Raw genomic sequence first — 21,497 nt, forward strand, 5'->3', positions numbered from 1 at the left:
GATGTTACAGGTTTATAATCATGCATGCAATAATAGTGGCACATCCAAAAAAATAAAGGTGATTTTGTCCAAGTGTTCTTTTTTTCTTAAAAAAAAAATTATAATAATTCGATTGCAATAGTTGAGAACAGAAGATTATAAATGTTTTACAGTACAACTTGTCAGACTCAGGAGTTATACAGTAGAGGCCTTTTAAAGGAGAATCTTTTTCTTCTTCTTCTTCGACTTCTTCTTCTTCGACTTCTTCTTCGACTTCTTCTTCTTCGACTTCTTCTTCTTCGACTTCATCTTCTTCTTCTTCGACTTCATCTTCTTCTTGGACTTCTTCGACTTCGACTTCTTCGACTTCGACTTCTTCGACTTCTTCTTCGACTTCTTCTTCGACTTCTTCTTCTTCTTCGACATTGTTTGCCAAAAAGAAGAAAAGTGCAAGTGAAGTACAGTCTGAGATCAGTTAATCGATAAAAGTACAAGACAGTGCAATTAATCCAATACATTGTAACGCCTGGACTAGTGGATCCACTGGACCGTCACCAGCGATGGCACTAACCTCACCAGGGAGCGGAGTCTAAGGGGCCGCTGGTTTTCACCAGAGCCCGCCGCAAGGCGGGATGGACTTGCTGCGGCAGGCGACCCCCAGGTCGCTACCCTTGGCTTGGTTGCTGGTGACGGCAGGCGAGGCGTGGCAGGAGCCGTAGGCAGGAGATGATACTGGCAATGGTCTGTAGGTGAGACCGCACGTGACAGGCTGAACACAGGAACTAAAGTGTAACGGGGAAGCAGGAACCAGGAACAAGGAGTGGGGACCAGGTAGCGGACAGGGATCAGGAACAAGGACTGGGGACCAGGTAGCGGACAGGAATCGGGAGACAACAGGGAGCTGGGCCAAACGCTATGGGGAGCATGTAGAGGCTCCAACACCTGCAGTGGGGCAGGGCTGGAATTTATAGGGAGTGATAGTGTGCAAGACCAATTAGGAGCGCACTGCCCCTTTAAATCTGAGACAGCCGGCGCGCGCGCGCCCTAGGAGGCGGGGACGCGCGCGCCGGCCGGCACAGCGACGGACAGGAGCGTGGAGAGGTGAGGCGCCCCCCGGGGCCGAAGTAACAGCAGCGCCGGGTCCCTGCCTAGGGACACCGGCTGCTGCATGGGGAAGAGAGGAGTCGCGGCGGCGGCCCGGAGCACCGGACGCCGCCGCGGCCGTGACATACATCCTAAGGCTATGTTCACATTTGGTATGAGACCGGCTGGACTAGAGCTGCCTGTCTCAGAAAAGACCGGCCTGATGATCTTTAGCGCCGCTGAGTTCTGATGCAGGCGCATCAGTGTGCGCCCGCATCAAAACTCCCCACTGCACACTATGGAGCGTGAGGCAAGAGACACTCGCTCCACTGTGTGCACTGACAGGGGACTGATATGTCCGTTTTCTACGTCGTCGCTAGGGATCCCGGCCGGAGTGTATACCATACCAGCCTGCAGCATAATGTAAGTTCTGTACCAATCACGGCCGTTGCAACATCGGCAGCAATTAGTACGGAACTTCCATTGTGTGAACATGGACTAATAATGAAAAGGTGCATCTACAAGTATATATATGTGCTATACAACTACAAATCAAATTGCTAGTATAGCCAACACTATGTGAATAAAAAAAGAAAATAGTTTGTTTCAAGAAAAGAAAAAAAAGTGCAGGTGCCAATTTCAGGTAATTGCCTTTAGTGCAGTTCCTTTTATCCAGGGCTGGAGAAGACAGGATTACTACTTCTGATATCTCTATATCTAACACGATGAAATGAATTCAGGATGGTTAAACATTAGAGATGAGTGAACCGGGTTCGGGTTCGAGTCCATCTGAACCCGAACATTCGGTATTTGATTAGCAGTGGCTGCTGAACTTGGATAAAGCTCTAAGGTTGTCTGGAAAACATGGATACAGCCAATGACTATATCCATGATTTCCACATAGCCTTAGGGCTTTATGCAAGTTCAGCAGCCACCACTAATCAAATGCCGAAAGTTCGGGTTCGTATCGACACTAGCATGCTCCAGGTTCGCTCATCTCTATTAAACATCAATTCATATCCTTCAAACGTAGTTTCAGTAAAGTGAAAGTCCAAGGTACTACAGAGGTAAATCGAAAATAAAATACTACTGCCAACACAGCCAAAAAGACCCAACTGCTCAAGAAAGGGATCAATATACCCACCAATCAGTTTGTCCTGGGAGGTAGAGGGTTAAAGGTCAACTAACACAACACAACTCCTCCAGAGATGCAGGTGCAAATATAACACACTAACATGCGAGTGCCTGTTCAAGTAGCGGTGGTCCAGCGCCAATTATTTGACAGTTAAAAGTCAATTAATAAGGTTCAGACACAGTTCCCAACTTTTCCGATCATGTCATCAGGAACAGTACAGAACAATTCATCAGTTAATATAACGTATTATAAACTCATAACGTGCTGCTGGTGACAATCCTGATCCCATAATATCAGAGAGTACAAACTGAACATAACTATGATACAAAGGTATCACCCCCAAGACTTTGAGCACTCGTTTGCTCCTTGTTCCCCGCTATTGCAAACTCCCTGCCCGTTCCCCGCTATTACACACAGTGGCAGCGAGCCGGTGAGCGCTGGAGGCCGCAGGGAGCTGCAGGGGGCTGCCCGGGCGATCGCTAGATGGTATTTTGATCCTTAAAAATAAGTTTTCTTTTTTATTCAAAAGTGTTCGGCATCTGAATGTTCAGAGAGTGACTGATCAGGAGATGACACTGATCTGGCTCTGTGCCATGTGACCTAGATGGACTTCCAAGTCTATGGGTCAGTTTAGATCTGAATGAATGGAGTAGTTGACAATGTAAGATTAGGGTCCATTTACACGGAAAGATTATCTGACAGATTATCTGCCAAAGATTTGAAGCCAAAGCCAGGAATGGAGAAATCTCAGGCTTTCCTTTATGACCTGATCTCTGTTTATAGTCTGTTCCTGGCTTTGGCTTCAAATCTTTGGCAGATAATCTGTCAGATAATCTTTCTATGTAAATGGACCCTAATGCTGCATTTACACGGAACGATTATCGTGCGAATTTGCGCGATAACGATCAAATTCGAACGATAATCGTATGTGTAAACGCAGCTAACGATCAAGCGACGAGCAAGAAATCGTTCATTTTGATCTTTTAACTTGTTCATAAATCGTCGTTTGTCGTTCCCAAAAAAATTTGCAGATCGTTCCGTGTAAACAGTCGTTTACCAATTTAACCTATGTGCGAGATAGGCTTAAGCGATCACAAAACGATCGCAAAACGAATTAATTAATTAAACATAAACGTTAATCGTACGATCGGGCGAATTATCGCTTCGTGTAAACGTAGTATTGCTCTATAAAATGTAAGTAACTACATGACACACTCTTCTTCTCCTTAGGTCTATGGCTAGGTTCACACATACTATTTTGGCCATTATCTTTAGCCTAAGCTAGGAGTTTCAAAACTATAATGAAATGATGTGCCCATTTTCTGTGTTTTAGATCCACTCCTGGATAAAAATACATGTGCTTACCAAAACCCATTGCTACGTGTGAGCCAAGCCCAAAGCTGCAAATCAATTAATGCAAGAGATATAGAGCCAAGCCAATGTATGCAAATTAATTCAGGTGACGCCCGTCTTTCCTAGAAGTTCTTAGCATTATGTAACACATTCATCATGGGTGGAGGTGATCCATAGGTCAGCACTAGAGATGAGCGAACCGGGTTCAGGTTCGAGTCCATCCGAACCCGAATGTTCGCTATTTGATTAGCGGGGGCTGCTGAACTTGGATAAAGCTCTAAGGTTGTCTGGAAAACATAGATACAGCCAATGACTATATCCATGATTTCCACATAGCCTTAGGGCTTTATCCAAGTTCATCAGCCACCGCTAATCAAATGCCGAAAGATCGGGTTCAGATGGACTCGAACCCGAAGCCGGTTTGCTCATCTCTAGTGACCACTTAGTGAGCCCAGATGGGGGTACTGTTAGGTACTTACCGGATTGGGGAAGAGTTCCACCTGGCCGTGCAGCAAATGAGTAGAATGGGGGCAGGTTAGGGCAGTAACGTTAAAGCCAGTTAGCCAATCTGTGCTGCAGTAAGGCCTTATTTACACGTCCCGTAAAGTTGTCCATAATTGCCGATAAATAATCACGGTTTAACTTAGAGCACATTGATTTATATTGAGCTATTCACTCAGTCCCTTTTCATTTTGATCCGTAATCCGTTCCAGCGCTGATTGTTATTGCGGTACGGATTACCAATCCGTATGGGATCCATATTTTTTATGGACGTCGCAGATGTCACATGAAAAAGCACAAATTCTATGTAAGTAAACTAGGACTTTTCACATTTTACGGATTCAGAGTCGGAAATGGATGCAATGATTTCGGATGCAATGAATGACGGATGCAAATACAGATGATTTTCCACGGATCCCAGAGAAAAAATAGCAGGAGGTTTTGCGGCCCAAAAAAATCAATGAACCGATAAAAGAGGCCTAGGTTTTCGTTGGATATTTAAACAGGTGTCTATTTACAGCAGAAACCTATGATAGTTTAGGTTTGTATTGTTTCACCTGTGATATTCCTGCATTGCTTTGCTGTGTTGAATTTAGTGTATCCTGACCCTTGGCTCGTTTCCTGACCTCGACTTTGTCTATCGATTTTGTACCTTGCTTTTGACCTCAGCTTGTTTTATGGTTCTTCTTTGGATTCTGATTCAGTACTGTTATTTTTTTTTTCCCCCAACATTTTATTGATTTTCGGCACTTTGACAGAAATAATTATAATGTATAATATCACATGTATTACAATATGAGATGATGTTAGACACATAACAACATAAGTTATATGAAGAATTTACAGTGCAGTAAACAAATCAGATATAAAATGACCAACAGTGAGTCCCTTGGAATAGTCCACAAGAGTTGGTTGACAGGAATGTTGTAGTTCGTAGTTGGGGAACATCACCAAAACATGTACAAATATACCGTTAGAGTGCCGATGATAATGGAAGAAACTCTATAATATATTAGAACAGTATCTTACATATAATCAATAATAAAAACCATTAAAGAAAAATGACAAACTGAAGGACAAGACAAAAACAAATAAAATAAATAATAGATATAAATCAAGGAAGACATAATAAACAACATAGAACAGAACACGCGACCAGCCCGCCTCCCCCCCTCTGAAGTCAGAGATAGAAGCTCAATGAATAATGGATGGAATAATGGATTGGAAGCAGGAATTTTGAGTGTTCCTAATGTATTGGCAGCATCAGCTTCCATATACCATTTTGTGTTTTTAAAGCAAGAGATGAAGGTAACAATATCATTGGGTGCCAACAATTCAGCTATTATTAACCTCCATTTTTGGAAAAAAATTCTTAAGAGATGAATTCGGACTATGGAGAGCATTGGTTTTTTCCAAATGGAGAAGATGTATAATGGTATCTTTGACTTCAGAAATAGTGGGAATAGATTCCTTAATCCAATGACGTAATATACATTTTACAGTAACTAGTAAGATGATATGGACCCCCTTCGGTAAGTATATGCGAGTCTCTACACCATCCGAATTAGATGAATGATACATGGGAGTGGATAATTGGGTAGTGTAATACATACACCAAATGGAGTCTATTAGTTCCCTGATCTCAGTCCAATATTTGTGTAGTTTTGGACAGTGCCAGAGCCCATGAAGGAGATCAGCTTTATGAAGACTACACTTAGGGCCCTATTCCACCGGACGATTATCGTATGCATAATCGTTAACGATCTCAAACTACCGCTATTGCGAAAGACCTGAAAACGTTCACTCATTTCCATGGAACGATAACCATTACTTATGATCGTATTTGCGATCATTTTTTCTTCGCTATTTCTTGCTATTGCGTTCATATCTACTGCGAATGACCGAACGACGTCTTATTCAATGCGAACGATTTGCGAATGTTTTGCGAACGAGCAACGATAAAAATAGGTCTAGGTCTTATAGAAGCGATCAACGATTTCTCGTTCGGTCGGTAATCGTTAACTGCATTTCAACCAAACGATTATCGTTTAGATTCAAACGATTTAACGATAATCTGAACGTTAATCGTCCGGTGGAATAGGGCCCTTAGGGCATTGTTTTAAGAAATGATCAGGTGCATTTTTCCAAGACAAATGAAATGCGTATGTTGCCTTTTGTAGGATTTGTAAGTGCATTTCCCTCCATTGTTCGTTTATCATGGATGCCCCTCTTGTGTGAGACATGTAAAAGGATTTAATAATTTTGTATTGGCTTCCTTCGGATGGAGGTAGGGAGAACTTGCATCGAATGTCATCCCATGACATTAAATAGTTGTCATCCTTTCGTAAAATATCTCCCAAGTGCGTGATTCCTTGTTGTTTCCAAATTTGGAATAAATTGCTCGAGTAGCCTAGAGGAAAAGAAATAGTTTCCCATAGGGGAATCATTGTAGAAAGATACATTGGGAGATTGAAAAATGTCCTAATAGATTTCCAGGAGGCAATCGTGTCTATAATGAGAAGATTTCTTTTAACCTCAGAAGGTATATGAGGGAGTCTGGAGTGCAGGAGGTCAGAAAGAGATAGAGGAGAAACAAGTTGAGAATCCAAAGTGATAGAAGAGAAATGAGACGAGTCTTGTTGCCAGTCTTTGGCGTGTCGGAACAGTGCAGCTAGGTTATATAGGCGTAGATCAGGTAATTGTAGGCCTCCATTATTTTTTGGAAGGCAGAGTTTATCCCAAGCAATTCTAGCTCTTTTACCATTCCACAGGAATTTTATAAAAAGAGAGCGTAAACGAGAAATGTCAGCATGGTGAAGTAGTATATGTATCGTTTGGATAGGATAAAGTAATTTAGGAAATGACATCATCAGTACTGTTATATCTTGGCTCTGACCCCTGACGTGTTTCTGGTTATTCTCTCAGACTCTGATGTTACAGACTCAAACTGTTTGACTAGCCTATTTCTTTATGATCAAGCACCTTAGCAATGTAGGGACTGTCACCCAGTTGGGGTCTGCCAATTAGAGCAGCAGAGACAGAGGGCCAGGTCCTCTGTCCTCCCTGATGTGACAGGTACATGTAGTTCCTCCAAGGCACCCCATGTGTAAAGTACTGTCTGAGTGCCCTTGGTAGACATGTGCAATGAGAGAAACAGACACAACTGTAACTTGTAAACAGCTCACCAGTTTACTAGTGATCAGATGAAATCATCCAACATGGAGGCACAGTTCATATACAGTTCATCAAAATAATCAGGATTAGCCATGGCTGGAAAAGGGTTGCCCAACATGTAAATATCTTTCTAGTTGTATTTAGGTTGGTCATGGTCTGATTCACAATGGTCACAGTTGCAGAAGGCTTCCATTTGAACTCCTCATGCTATGGGCTGGCACTGTGACAGGAGTTTGCTCAGAAGGTTGTGGTCTTTGTAGTTCCCCCTTGGACTTTAGCTATGGCTGGATTAGGGTTCCACAAGGTGGTCATTCTTTGTTCTCTAGTCCTATAGTTTGCTCCTTAACCCTTTGAGGACCAAGCCCATAATGACCCAGTGGATTTTTCCAATTTTCATTTTTCCTCCTCCCCTTCTAAGAGCTCTAGGACTTTCAGTTTTCTACCTACAGGGCCATGTAAGGGCTTGTTTTTTTCAGGAATAGTTGTACTTTGTAATACTGTCTTTCATTCTACCATAACATGTATGATGGAACCCCAAAATATTATTTATGAAAATATAAATTGGTGAAATTGAAAAAAAAGAATGCAATATGGTAACTTTTGGGGGTACCTGTGTCTACGTAATACACTATACGGTAAAAGCGACATGATACCATTATTCTATAGGTCAGTCCTAACACAAGCATATGCAGGTTTACACAGATTCTCTAATGTTATATATATTTTTTCTAAATCCTTTTTTTTTTGCAATTAATTATTAATAAAGTGTCCCTATTGTGACGCTTATTTATTTTTTCACCTACGGGGCTGTATGTGGTGTCATTTTTGGCGTCATGATCTCTTCTTTTTATTAATAACACATTTGTGTAGATCGGACGTTTTGATCCCTTTTTATTATTTTTTATATATATATATATAATGTAGCAAAAAATCGGCAATTCTGGCACTTTTTTCCCTCTTTTCATTTGCGCCGTTCACAATGACGATTGTTATATTTTAATAGAATGGACAATTACGCACGCTACGGTATATTATATGTTTATTTATTTATTTATTTTTATATGTTTTATTTATATAATGGGAAAGGTGGGTGATTTAAACTTTTATTGGGGAAGGGGCTTTGGGGTAGTGTAATAATGATTGTAACTTTTTTTTTAACACATTTTAAGTCCCCCTGGGGAACTTTTACATACAGTACTTTGATTTCATACAATGATCATTGCTATGCCATAAGCATAGCATTGGTCAGTGTGATAGGCTATCTGCTCATTGAGCCTGCCTGTGCAGGACCACCGTGATAAGTACCCAAGGGACCATCTCCCAGCCTGGCAGATCACCGACCACAGGGAAAAGGGTATAGCCAGCCATCCTAAAATAAAAGCTGGTATGCCTTCATATCTGTGTGGCCAAACGGCACTGACATCACGACAACCTGGGCTATACTCCGACCAACCACCACAGTAGTGGCGTCACACAGCACCATCTAGCAAATGACCGGTCGAGCACACACCACACTACTCTCTTCTCACAACCTCTCACCTCTCATTCTCCACTAAACTGACCTTCGTCTTCCTCCTAGTATAGAGGCTCAACCAGAACAATATTTTTCCTCCCTTTAGTGCCTGGAGCATCACAGACACCATAAATAGAGATGAGCGAGTAGTTCTCACGAGCATCCATCCGAATACTCCGTAAAAATTTAATTCCCCTCCCATCTGCCCTGGTGCCTTTTTTGGACCAATAACTATGCGTGGGGGGGGGGTTGGATGCCCGTGGAGCATGTTGGCATCGCGAGAACAGCATCAGCATTCATTGGCTGGCTTACTCATGTGACCTCCAAAGTACAAAAACTTGGGACTTCCTGCTCGTTGTCAGATGCCATGTTGGACCTAGACAGGGAGAGAGGCTGCTGCAGGGAAAGGCAGGTTTTAGCAGATTTTAGGCAGGAAAGACCCCAAAAGCCCTTGTTAGGGCTACTAGAAGACACAACACAGTATATTCCGTTCATATATAGAGAGAATCGGCCGGCTACCTGTACAGCAGCTACTTTATTCACACAGACAGGCAACTGGTGGGTATTCGGAGTTAGCTGCACTGGGTTTAGTGGCTCCTACAGTATAACTGTTGCAGGAAAATCTTAGGGATAGTTTTTTTTGGAGTAGGTAGAGTGTGAATTTAGCTGATTGTAACAAGGCAAGACCCCACAAGCCCTTTCCAGAGTTACTACAATAAACAGCATAGCTTATACATCTGCATTTACAATAAATAGGCATACAAGAAAAAAAAAGTCTGTGTTAGCTAAAAATTGACGTAGTGCAGTACATGGCGCTCTGAGAGCAGAAAAAAAAGAAAGAAAGAAAAAAAGAAAAAAAATACGCCAGCCTTATATGTCCACTTTTCTACCTATACTGTATACGCCAGTGTTTGCTTAGCTGCTGTTAGCTAAAAATTGTCCCAGTGCAGTACATAGTACATAGTACATCTAGTTTTAGATTATACAATGTTATTTTTGAGTAGAGATGAGCGAACCTGGAGCATGCTCGAGTCCATCCAAACCCGAACTTTCGGCATTTGATTAGAGGGGGTTGCTGAAGTTGGATAAAGCTCTAAGGCTATGTGAAAAACATGGATATAGTCATTGGCTGTATCCAGGTTTTCCAGACAACCTTAGAGCTTTATCCAACTTCAGCACACCCCCTATTCAAATGTCGAACGATCGGGTTCGGATGGACTTGAGGTTGCTCGAAGTTCGCCCATCTCTAGTGTGCACTTATAACAGTAGCTCTGGCAGCCTGGAGGAAGTTTTATAAAGACATGGTTTAATCCCAAGTTACAAAACGTGGGATGGGCATGGTACATGTGTAAGTTCGCAAAGCACCAGAGGCGCTAACAGGTCTGCTGCTTAGCGTGCAGCACCTAAAAGGCGATGTCCTTGAGTTCATTGTTTTCCAACTTGAAAATTATTTCTGTTTGTCTTTTTCAGGTCATTCCTGCTTGGACTGAATTCGAAATTTTTCATCTTGCCAGAAGATTTTAGAAGACCACAATACAACAAGTAGGAGGGGTTCTCTGTGCTGTCTGTAAGGGTTGCAGAAATCTTGACAGAGCCATGGCCAGCAATCTTGGGTGGGGGTAGTAGGTAGCCTGTCCCTGGGTGCCACTCACTCCCCACCTCCACAAAGTTGACCCAGTGTGATGTCAGGGAGATGAAGCATTCCTGGCCACAAGCGCTCATCCACGTTTTGGTAGTTAAGTGGACCTTCGTGCTAACCGCGTAACTCAGAGCCCACCTGATGTTACAGCACACGGCTAGGGACGGAATAGCAAGGTACTGCGGCTGCCATCAGGTTGCAGAAGACTTCAGTCTTGAGTTCATTGTTTTTCATCTTGTTAATTGTTTCTTTTTCTCTTTCTCTTTTTTTTAGGTCATTCGTGGTTGGGAGGAAGGAGGATCAGAGTGAAGTTCCTGCAGTCCAGACTCTTGGCTAGTGACGAGACTAGACTGTGTGGATGACCTGGGTGGTGGACAAGTGACTGGAAGCGTTAATCCATTTTACTACCTGTTCCAGCTGCTTGGCCCACAACACCAGTGTACCCCCTGCTTTAATGTCTGATAAAGCCAGGGACACTGGATGAGTGCAAAAAGAGCCCGGGGCCCATTGTACCCTTAATCCACCCTGTCACCGTGACAACATGTGCACAAAGTTTGTATGTATCCTCCATCTTTGCATGGGGGCAGGGCTAGAAGGGGCATGGTTAGCAGGGGGCCAACATTTCTGAACAGACTGGGGCCCATGGTACCTTTAATCTGCCCCTATTGCTAATTGTTTCTCTTTATGTCTTTTTCAGGTTACTAATGCTTGGACTGTTTTCAGTCCACTCGGGTCACTCACTTCATCACAAGACATTTTTAAAGAAAACGTGTCTGATCACCTAACACACACTAAAACACGATGATAGTAACGCCATCTGCAGTTGTCATAGGCATTGTGATTTAAAGGGGTGCATGAAATTGTTTCTTTTGCTTAAAATTTGTCTGTATGTCCATGCTAAGGTAGAGAAAAGAAGGTTTCCTGGTGTTTTTTCAACTTTACATAGAGGTTATATTGTGTTTGGAGTTTATTGTTGAGAGGGTTTAATAGTGGCGTAATACTGTGACTTTGGTGTGTTAGATGCACCCAGGCATGCATCCCCTGCTGTCCCAGTTATATTTCAGAGATGTTTGCATCATTTCCTGAGGTGTCATTGTGGACTTGGTGACCTCCAAATGGTCGAATTTTGATTTCTAAGTGTCAAGCATTTTTCTCCCATAGACTTTAATGGGTTTCGATAGTCGAGCATCGGGGTCTACTCGACTCGATATTTGAAAATTTTAATATTTCACTACTCGCTCATCATACCATAAACAGTATGAAACATCAAAAAAGGCACATTATGAATGTGGCATAGAACAGATGACACCTCGCTGCAGGCCCGGCAGGCATTGTCATGGGATACTGCAGAAACTGTAGGGATTTAGGGAAGGACATTACTATTGTAGGTATTACTTCATATATCCTTGAACATAGACAGAACTGGAGATCTCAGACTGTGTGTGCACAAACCATGACAAAACAACGTTGCTTAATTGCACAATGCAATACAGTTAAACATTGACCTTTCACCTCTGTAAATACAGTATGCGTGCAATCAATATGCATGTCACTAGTGATATAAGTCAGTATGCTGCCAGAGTCTACAGTATGTTGGAGTAGGTACAGCACAGAAGGTGTTCTTGTCTCCACAGCGTCCAGTGCTGTTCAGGTATAAGGTATACATTTACTTTTTTATATAGATCCATTAGAAAATGTTGCATATAGATTTTGTAAGTGATAAACAAGCAATTCATTTCTTTTAAAAAATGTTATCCAGATGTTAACCATTTATATGTACGTCAAAAAGGGAAACTCTATTGCATATGATGCATTGAAACCCATGGGAATTTTTATTTTTTAAGGTATGATAGCTAATGTTAGAAAATGTTTGTGGGTCTGGAAAAGAAGTGGTCTGTCAACCTGCCACCGCTCTCCTGACCTTTTGTAAAAGTATCGGGTTGTGTGGGTTACATGGGAGCTGTAGGCTTATTGCCTTACATTTACCACCTTCTCCTAGGATGCAAGTGGCCATTGTACATACTGTATATATTTCACATTTACAATATTTAAGCGTTATTAATCTATTCGAAAACAGGCTTGTCATTTCCAAGTCAGCATCTTACAATACTGTGCTATGTACCAAGTATTACACCAGGGGTGGGGAACCTTTTCCATGTCGAGGGCCGGTCGGGCCTTAATAAAATCATTCGAGGGCCGCACTCAATGTTATACCGTGCGCGGCAGTTAGTAGCGGGGGTTTGCAGCACCCGAACAAGGCAAAGTATTGTTCCCCTAATGCCCCTGCTATTGTAGTATCCCTCTGTGATGCCCCTTGTACCTGATTTGAATCCTTAGTGATGCCCCTGGTAGCCTAGTTAACCCCCCAGCCATGTCCCTGGTGGCCTAGTTAACCCCCCCCAGTCATGTCCCTGGTAGCCTAGTTAACTCCTCAGTCATGTCCCTGGTAGCCTAGTTAACTCCTCAGTCATGTCCCTGGTAGCCTAGTTAACTCCTCAGTCATGTCCCTGGTGGCCTAGTTAACCCCTCAGTCATGTCCCTGGTGGCCTAGTTAACCCCTCAGTCATGTCCCTGGTGGCCTAGTTAACTCCTCAGTCATGTCCCTGGTGGCCTAGTTAACCCCCCCAGTCATGTCCCTGGTAGCCTAGTTAACCCCCCAGTCATGTCCCTGGTAGCCTAGTTAACCCCCCAGTCATGTCTCTGGTGGCCTAGTTAACCCCCCAGTCATGTCCCTGGTAGCCTAGTTAACCCCCCCCCCCCCCAGTCATGTCCCTGGTAGCCTAGTTACCCCCCCCCCAGTCATGTCCCTGGTAGCCTAGTTAACCCCCAGTGTCTGCCCCAAATGAAAAAAATAAACATCCCACTCACCTTTCCTCCGCTCCCACGCTGTCCAGGTCCTCTTCTCCCTCCTCTCTTCTGTGCCGGTCTTCTCCTGCAGGCGGCGCGCGATGAAATGACGTCATCGCGCGCGGCCCGCAAGAGTCAGAAGACGTGCGCCGCTCTGCGCCGCGCTGGTGAGGCAGGAGCCGGCATACAACACATCTTCCTGTGTCTGTGCCAGCTCCTGCCTCACCAGCGCGGCGCACGTCACAGGAGGGCAGGAGTCAGAAGATGTACACTGCTCTGAGGGGAAGGAGCCGGCACTCACAGCATCCTCCTGGCAGCTGTCACAGACACAGGAGGATGCCGTGTGTGTCGGCTCCTTCTCCTCCAGAGCGGCGCATGTCACAGGGGAGCCGCGGGCCACATCCGGAGGTGTCAGGGGCCGGATGCGGCCCGCGGGCCGGAGGTTCCCCACCCCTGTATTACACTGTCATGTTTTTATTCCTGCAGTGTATTACACTATTTTGCATTATTGTTTGTTGCAGCAACCATAGAAATACATAAAGGACATTAATAAGATCCCCTCTGAATAAAGACAGAAGTGGTAATGCTGTGTTCCCTCCGACCATGACATCGTTTAGAGTCTATTACACGGCTTGTTAATCATGTGGCCAGGGCTACACAAACAATCGATAGGTCCTGCTCATTGTCGGACTCAGGTACCTGGGGCAGGAGCGCATTGCTATGGCTGAAATTGCAAACACACAAAAACACCAAAAAAAACAGCGGTGAGCTGTGTTTGTGTGTGTCACAGAAACATGTCAAAGGTTATGATAGGTCCAGGTATGAGTGTTCAGACCTGTACCATCCAGGAGATAGAGCGGGGAGAAGATGAGCTGCAGTTGCTGTCCTCTCCTTGCTCACCCAATCGGTACGAGTCTGAGCACTGGTGGGATGGTTTACACTATTTGCAAATGGTAACCAAGAGCCTCATTATTTTTATGTTAAAAGTTTTTTAGAATGACGGGTATACTTTAAGGTCAGCACTCTGTTTTTTAAAATCAGATCATTTTTATTAAAGTATTTTATTATTTTAAGCAACAAAAAATATAAACAATCTGTCTCCCAGTTACATCACCGGTAGTACAGGAACAAGAAACACATAAAAGAAATTAGTACCACTTAGAGATACACATATCAATACATTGTTCTCCCTGTGTTACACAGCATCACAGAATATAGGACAATAGCTGTGGGCATATCAATTACACATGGTGCAGTATGTAGCTTAACTATCCAAACATTTATATATTATCTAGATGTCATATCGTCCAAGTTCCTCATCTCAATTATTCCATTTAACATTGATACATCCTTATGAGGATATGTTCCCACTACGTACTGATAAGCGCTAAGAACATTTAAGCCTAATGTAAACTTCTTTTTCCAATGTATAATATTATTCATTCTATTATTCTTTCGCTTCTTCTGTTCCTCATTCTCTTATCTTTGTGAGGCCTTTCCCCTCCACTCTCTTTTTTGGCCCTCATTCTTGTGTTTGGGGGCCCTTCTTATCTTCATTAGAGATGATCGAACAGCAAAAATTCTTAGATTCTATAGAACTCGAATGTTGTCGAACCTTCCACATTTGATTCCCCATGCCTTCCCAGTCTGTGGGAAAGGAGGAGATAGCCTGCGTACTGCCTGGAATTTCGGGATGCAGCCTAGGTAGTAGGCCATATTATGGGATTCCAGGTGATACCCGGACTGTCTTCTCCTTCCCCACGGACCGGGGGGGAATCGAGCAAAGAGAGCGTAGTGCAAGTCAACTGCAATACTTTCCAGGGCTTGACCTGGAGGCCAGGACCCACCTGTGGGGTTCCATGCTGTCCCTGATTGTTATCCTACTAAAGTTTCAGTGCTAGCCATGCTGGGCTAGTCAGCAGCCAGGAAAGTGCAACTTAGGCTAAGAACTCTGCCACAAACCTGCTGGGCCATAAAGGAGAACTCCAACAGCTAGCTTTACCCACAAGGTGGGGCCTGTATTCCTGGATTCATGTCACTCAGTGCCCTCGACAAGCATTAGACGGAATTTTATAGCCGAGGATACAGGTATCATTTAAGTTTATCGCCACAAAGACAAAGTGGTTAGAGCCCCTACAATTGAGTACCCAAGTGTCTTAATAGGTTCCCCCTTAAGATTGCTCTCTGTCATCACTGTCTTACAAGTCAAGTCTATATTTTACCAGTATTAAGAGACTGTGTTAACGTCTCACTCTCGTTTAAATCAATAGTACAGGCGATTTAAAGAAATTTTGTAATTGGGTTTATTAGCCGAAAAATGCATTTTTATCATGAAAAAGCAGTTTAAAGCTCTCCCCCTTATCTTCATGGTTATCTCCTCTGGTTATCTCTTATCTCTCCCCCTTATCTCCTCATGGTTATCTCTTATCTTCCGGGCTATCTCCTCTGAAGTCAAAACTGACCTCTTTGACCTCTGAATATGACTTTCACACAGCTCCCATTATGTAATCTTGTTCTCTGCTCTTTGCTGACAACTAATCTCCCTCCTCCCCCTCCCCTCTCCCCTCTCCATAGATTACACAGAGCACAACTGATGTAAAAGAGTCGAGATTTCCTGATAATGAGCAGTGAATGAGAGAGAGGAGGGGGGGCCTGGGGAAAGTCTTTTTGAATGCAGATAATGGCATATTTGCCTAATAAACCCAATTACAAAGTTTCTTAAAATCGCCTGGACTATTAAGTTCTGCAAAAAAAACGACAGTGACTCTTTAAAATTACTAAAAGTCTTTCCTACAGAATACCTGCAAGCACAGTGATTTAACAATCTTCAGTGATTTTACTACTTCAAAATCTTCAGTATTATTCAGTATACCTGCTAGAAGGAGGGATCTCAATCAGCAAACTCTTAAGCTACTTATTTTGCACCTTTTATTGTAAGAACTGTTGTCACTGTGTACCATGCCTTTAAGAAGTTTTACTTGTTGAGGGTTTGGCTCTGTGGTTCCTCTGCACCTACACTTCTTTAGGGACGTGTGTTTGGGACCCAGGGAGGGCGTAGATCACTCAGACGATTGCGGCAGCGGTACACCAACACCTGCACATAGATATGTACATCAAAACTATACATTTCTTTAAAGAAAGGTATATAACTTAAAGCAATGTATTAAAATATATTTTAGTCCTCTGAGCAAGGGTGCAATAATTGATTGTTTTTTGCATCCAAGTTTTATTTTTCTTTCTCATATTATAGAATTATAGAACTCTTTTAATTTTTCATCTACATATCTACAGATCCATAGAAGTACTTTATTTGGGGGGGCAACCAATTGTACTTTGTAGTGGCACTTTTAATTTTAAAGGGGTAGTGCGGTGCTAAAGAATTATTCACAAAATACAACTTTGTAATGTATGTTATGTATGTGAATGGCCCCCTTCCCCATGTCCCCACACCCACGCCAGACCCGGAAGTGTTGTGCACTATACTCACCTCATACGTGTCGACCCCCGTTCGCCATCTTGGGACAATGATGTCATCTTCGGGCGGCCGGCCAAACCACTCCATCCGTCCCTCGTGCCGCCCCCCCTCTGCCGTGTCATCAGCTGCTCAGCCGCGATTGGCTGAGCATAACTGTGCTCAGCCAATCGCGGCTGAGCACAGTTATGACGCGGCAGAGGGGGGCCAGCACGAGTGACGGATGGAGCGGTTCGGCCGGCCGCCCGAAGATGACATCATTGTCATAAGATGGCGGACAGGTGTCGACACGTATTAGGTGAGTATAGTGCACAACACTTCCGGGTCTGGCGTGGGTGTGGGGACATGGGGAAGGGGGCCATTCACATACATAACATACATTACAAAGTTGCATAACTTTGTAATGTCTGTTTTTTTGTGAATAATTCTTTAGCACCGCACTACCCCTTTAACCCCTTAACGACATTGGGCGTAAGTATACGCCCCCGCAGGGTGGGCTTTAACGCAAATGGGCTTATACTTACGCCCGATGTCTCCCCGATCGCTGTGTGTTCACACACAGCGGTCGGGGAAGATGGCCTGCTATAATGTATAGCAGGCCATCTCTGTTCGTCGGCACGGGGGGTGATTAACCCCTCCCGTGCCGACGATCGCTGCTATAGGCTGATCAATACAGATCAGCATATAGCAGCTGAAAACAGCTTGGCGATTGGTGCTGTCTGAGATAGCACCAATCGCCATTAGTGTCCCCACCAAAGATGGCGCCGATGCCACCCCCACGATCGCCGTGATAGGCCGGCCAGTACCGGCCGGCTCATCACGGCGATCATACTGTAAAAAAAACAGTTTTGCCGGGTTCTGCACCCCTCAGCTAGGTAGCTGAGGGGTGCAGAACAGGTGTGTGTGATGCAGGTATACCATACTCAGCTGATCTGGGCGTCCGGAGCGAAGATCTGCGGTCCGCGCCGTCCTCGTGTCTTCGCCGGGTCACTTCCGGGTTCGGTCGTCCAGCGTCAGAAATCTTCAGAAACACTCGGGTCCTCGGGTTCGGCGTGCCTCGGCAATCTCCGGCAGTGTCGCTCTTCTGCCCCCTAGTGGCTGATCAGTGAATATCATTCACTGATAAGTTGCTTTGGGTTAAAAAGATTTTTTTTTTTCAATTTTTTTTTTTCTTTTTTTGCGCCCTAACGCCGCTGAGTGCTAATCAGCATCGCACGTAAGTGCGCCGCTGATCAGCAACTCCTCCTTTTTGGCGTTGGGGCGTTTTTTCCCCCCTATATCCTACCGCCACTGTCTGCTGATAAGTGCCGCACATAAGTGCGGCATTTATCAGCAGCTCCTTACTTGGCGTAGGGATATTTTTTCTTACTGTCAAAAAAACACGTAAAAAACACTACACTACACCACACTACATGGAATAAAGTTTTACACTACACATTTACATACCCCATATACTAATCCCCGTATAAAGATGGCCCCCAGGGTGTTTTCGGCGTCAGAGGCATAAGTTATTATTGCCTCCGACACCGAAACAGCCAGTGAGAATGAATGGGGGAATACTTCTTTCCTCCATTCATCCTCATCATCATCATCATCCAGTGATGTGTCTGGGGGTAGCGTAGCGTACGCTGCCCCCCAGACACGTCTTTTCCGCCAGTACCATCCCAATAAGAGATGACGGTATGGCGTGAAATTCTACAAACTCTGTGAGAGTACCTCAGGGTACTCTTACAGATATAGGGTACGTGCACACTGCGGAATGGCGAAGGATAACCCTCTGTGCATTCCGCAGCTGCCACCCACTGGCGGACTGATGCAGGCGCGCTTCTCCGCCCATGTCATAGACTCCATTCTATGCACGGGCGGATTCCGTTGTCCGTCCAAAGAATGAACACATCCGCCCATGCATAGAATGGAGTGTGACACGAGAGGAGACGCGCGCCTCCATCAGTCCGCCGGTGGGTGCCAGCTGCGGAATGCACAAAGGGTTATCCTTCGCCATTCCGCAGTGTGCACGTACCCTTAGAGTGCATGAAGGAAGGGACACCCAAATCCAGCCCCCAGATGTCCCTCCCCATCCTCGGAGTTAATGGGGAGATCATTCGGGAACTGATCTTCCCACTGCTGGATAAAGGTTACCACCCGTACGGGGATAACTTTTATACCAGCACCCCCTCTTCCGGTCCCTCACTGCCCGAGCTACTGTAGCTTGCGGCACGATCCGAAAATATCAGAAGCAGTAATAGAGCCCTAATATTTAGCAGCCATGGAGCGAACCGAGTGCTTCTGGATATGAAGGACCCCGGATCGCACCAGGGCAACATTTTCCAGGTGACGTCCCCCACACTGGAAAACAGGAGACCCCAGAAGAAGTGCAGAGTGTGGCGTAACAGGGGGATCAGGAGGGACACCATTTTCCAGTGTGCCACCTGTCCTGATCACCCCGGCCTCTGCATACTGGATCGCTTCAAGGCGTACTACACGTCATCGGAGTTCTACATTATCTAAATTCTTCCCCTTATTCCTATTTCAGGGGTCACGTTGATCCAGGGATTATTCTGATTGCCAATATGGAGTCGGGAATAAATTTTTCCCCTGTGATGAGGCTACTGTCGTCTGCCTCACAAGGGTTTTTTGCCTTCCTCTGGATCAACATAGGTTGAATTTGATGGACACTTTTTCAACCTTATAAACTAATAATTGGCCTAATACCCCCAAATAAATTAGAATTGTCCCTTTTCCCCAGCTAAATAGGTATGGCTGCCATTCCCATTAGCGGATACCATGATGCAATTACAAAGCCTCTATGCTGCCAGGACAGTAGAAACCCCCCACAAGTGACCCCAACCTGGAAACGACACCCCATAAGGAATCTAACGAGGGGGGCAGTGGGGATATGGCCCCCTGGTGACGGGCACATTTGTGGCGTGGAAATGAAAAAATTGTATTTTTAATTTTCACGGCATATGTTCCACATATGTGCCCATCACCAGTGGGGTCCATATGCTCACTGTACCCCTTGTTGGATTCCTTATGGGGTGTAGTTTCCAGAATGGGGTCACTTGTGGGGGGTTTCTACTGTCCTGGCAGCACCGAAGCTTTTTAATTGCGACATGGCCTCCATCCTCCATTCCAGCCTCTAAATGGCGCTCTGTCCCTTTGGTGGCTTGCCCTGTGCCCATATGGCACATTATATCCACATATGGGGTAACACGTTTTGTGTTCACTTTCTTTTTTAACCCCTTGTGGAAAAGGAAAAAATCAAGGCTAGACCAACATTTAGTGTAAAAAATGTTTAATTTTTACACTAAATCATTGATCTTGTCTTGATTTTTTCATTTTCACAAGGGGTTAAAAGATAAAAAAAACACTAAATGTGTAGAGCAATTCCCCCTGAGTCCGTAAATACCCCACATGTGGACATAAAGCGCCATGCGGGTGCAGGGTAAGCCTCCAAAGGGAAGGAGCGCCATTTGGATTTTGGAGGCTGGATGTGGCCAGAATGGATGATGAACACCATGTCGCATTTACAGAGCCGTCGTGCTGCCAAAACACTGGAAACCCCCCACAAGTGACCCCATTATGGAAACTACACCCCTCAAGGAATCTAACAAGGGGTGCAGTGAGGATATGGACCCCTTGATGACGGCCACATTTGTGCCGTGAAAGTTAAAAAATGAACATTATCCCTTTCACGTCACATTGTTTCACATTTGTGCCCGTCACCAGTGGGGTCCATATGCTTACTGAACCCCTTGTTAGATTCCTTGAGGGGTGTAGTTTCCAGAATGGGTTCACTTGTGGGGGGTTTCCAGTGTTTTGGCAGCACGAGGGCTCTGTAAATGCGACATGACCTTTGAAATCCATTCCAGTAAAATCCAGCTTGCAAAAGCCAATTGGCGCTCCTTCCCTTTGGAGGCTCGTCCTGCGCCCGCTTGGCACTTTATGTCCACATGTGGGGTATTTCTGAACTCGGGAGAAACTGCGCTACACGTTTGGTGTTTTTTTTTTCTTTTATCCCCTTGTAAAAATGAAAAATGAAGGCTAGAACAACATTTTAGTGTAAAAAATTGAATTTTTCCTTTTTTACACCACATTGTTCTGAAAATCTGTGAAGCACCTGTGGGGTCCAGATGCTCACCGCACCCCTTGTTACATTCCTTGAGGGGTGTAGTTTTCTAAATGGTGTCCCTTTAGGGGTGTTTTTTAGGTTTTGGCACCCCAGAGCCTCTGCCAACCTGAAGTGGTACAGTCAAAAATGACCAAATATAACGGAGGCGTTGAAATTCACTGGGCGCTCCTTTGTATCTGAGGCTTGTGGTTGTGTCAAATAGCGCAATAGGGCCACATATGGGGTATTTCTATAAACTGCAGAAACGGGGCAATCAATATTGGGGTGCATTTCTCTGCTAATAGGTTTATCATTATGAAAGATATTGGATTACAATAAAATCTCTGCACAGAAAATAAAAATTTTCTAATTTCTTAAACACTTAGCTTTTATTTCTGTGACTCCCCTAAAGGGTTAAAACACTTTCTGGATGTGCTTTTGCAGAGTTTGGGGGGTGCAGTTTCTGAAATGGGGTGCTTTGTGGGGCTTTCTAACACACAGTCCCCTCAAATACACTTTAACCTGAACAGGTCCCTAAAAATATCTGATTTTTAAATTTTACTGAAAATGTGGAAAATTGCTGCTAATGTTTTAAGCTTCCTATTGTCTAAAAAAATGAAATATAGTTTAATAAAAGCTACCAACATAAAGTAGACATGTTGCTAAAGCTATTTAATATATAATTTATGT

General features: G+C 44.2%; 1 protein-coding gene across 3 annotated transcripts in view; it reads left to right on the forward strand.

Moving 5' to 3' along the window:
• The first annotated feature begins 11,918 nt into the window (after positions 1-11,918).
• Positions 11,919-21,497, forward strand: part of LOC138802960 (cytochrome P450 2F3-like) — a 29,137-nt gene continuing 19,558 nt past the window's right edge. For 2 of the 3 annotated variants that reach the window (XM_069986754.1, XM_069986756.1), the window contains exon 1: positions 11,919-12,028. In XM_069986754.1, coding sequence (XP_069842855.1) covers positions 11,948-12,028 — 81 coding nt within the window. In that variant the 5' untranslated portion in view covers positions 11,919-11,947. Of the gene's footprint in view, positions 12,036-21,497 lie in introns of all 3 variants that reach the window. The other variant, XM_069986755.1, reaches the window with a different exon arrangement.

Source organism: Dendropsophus ebraccatus, chromosome 10 (assembly GCF_027789765.1).
Source record: "Dendropsophus ebraccatus isolate aDenEbr1 chromosome 10, aDenEbr1.pat, whole genome shotgun sequence".
Taxonomy (NCBI): Eukaryota; Metazoa; Chordata; class Amphibia; order Anura; family Hylidae; genus Dendropsophus; species Dendropsophus ebraccatus.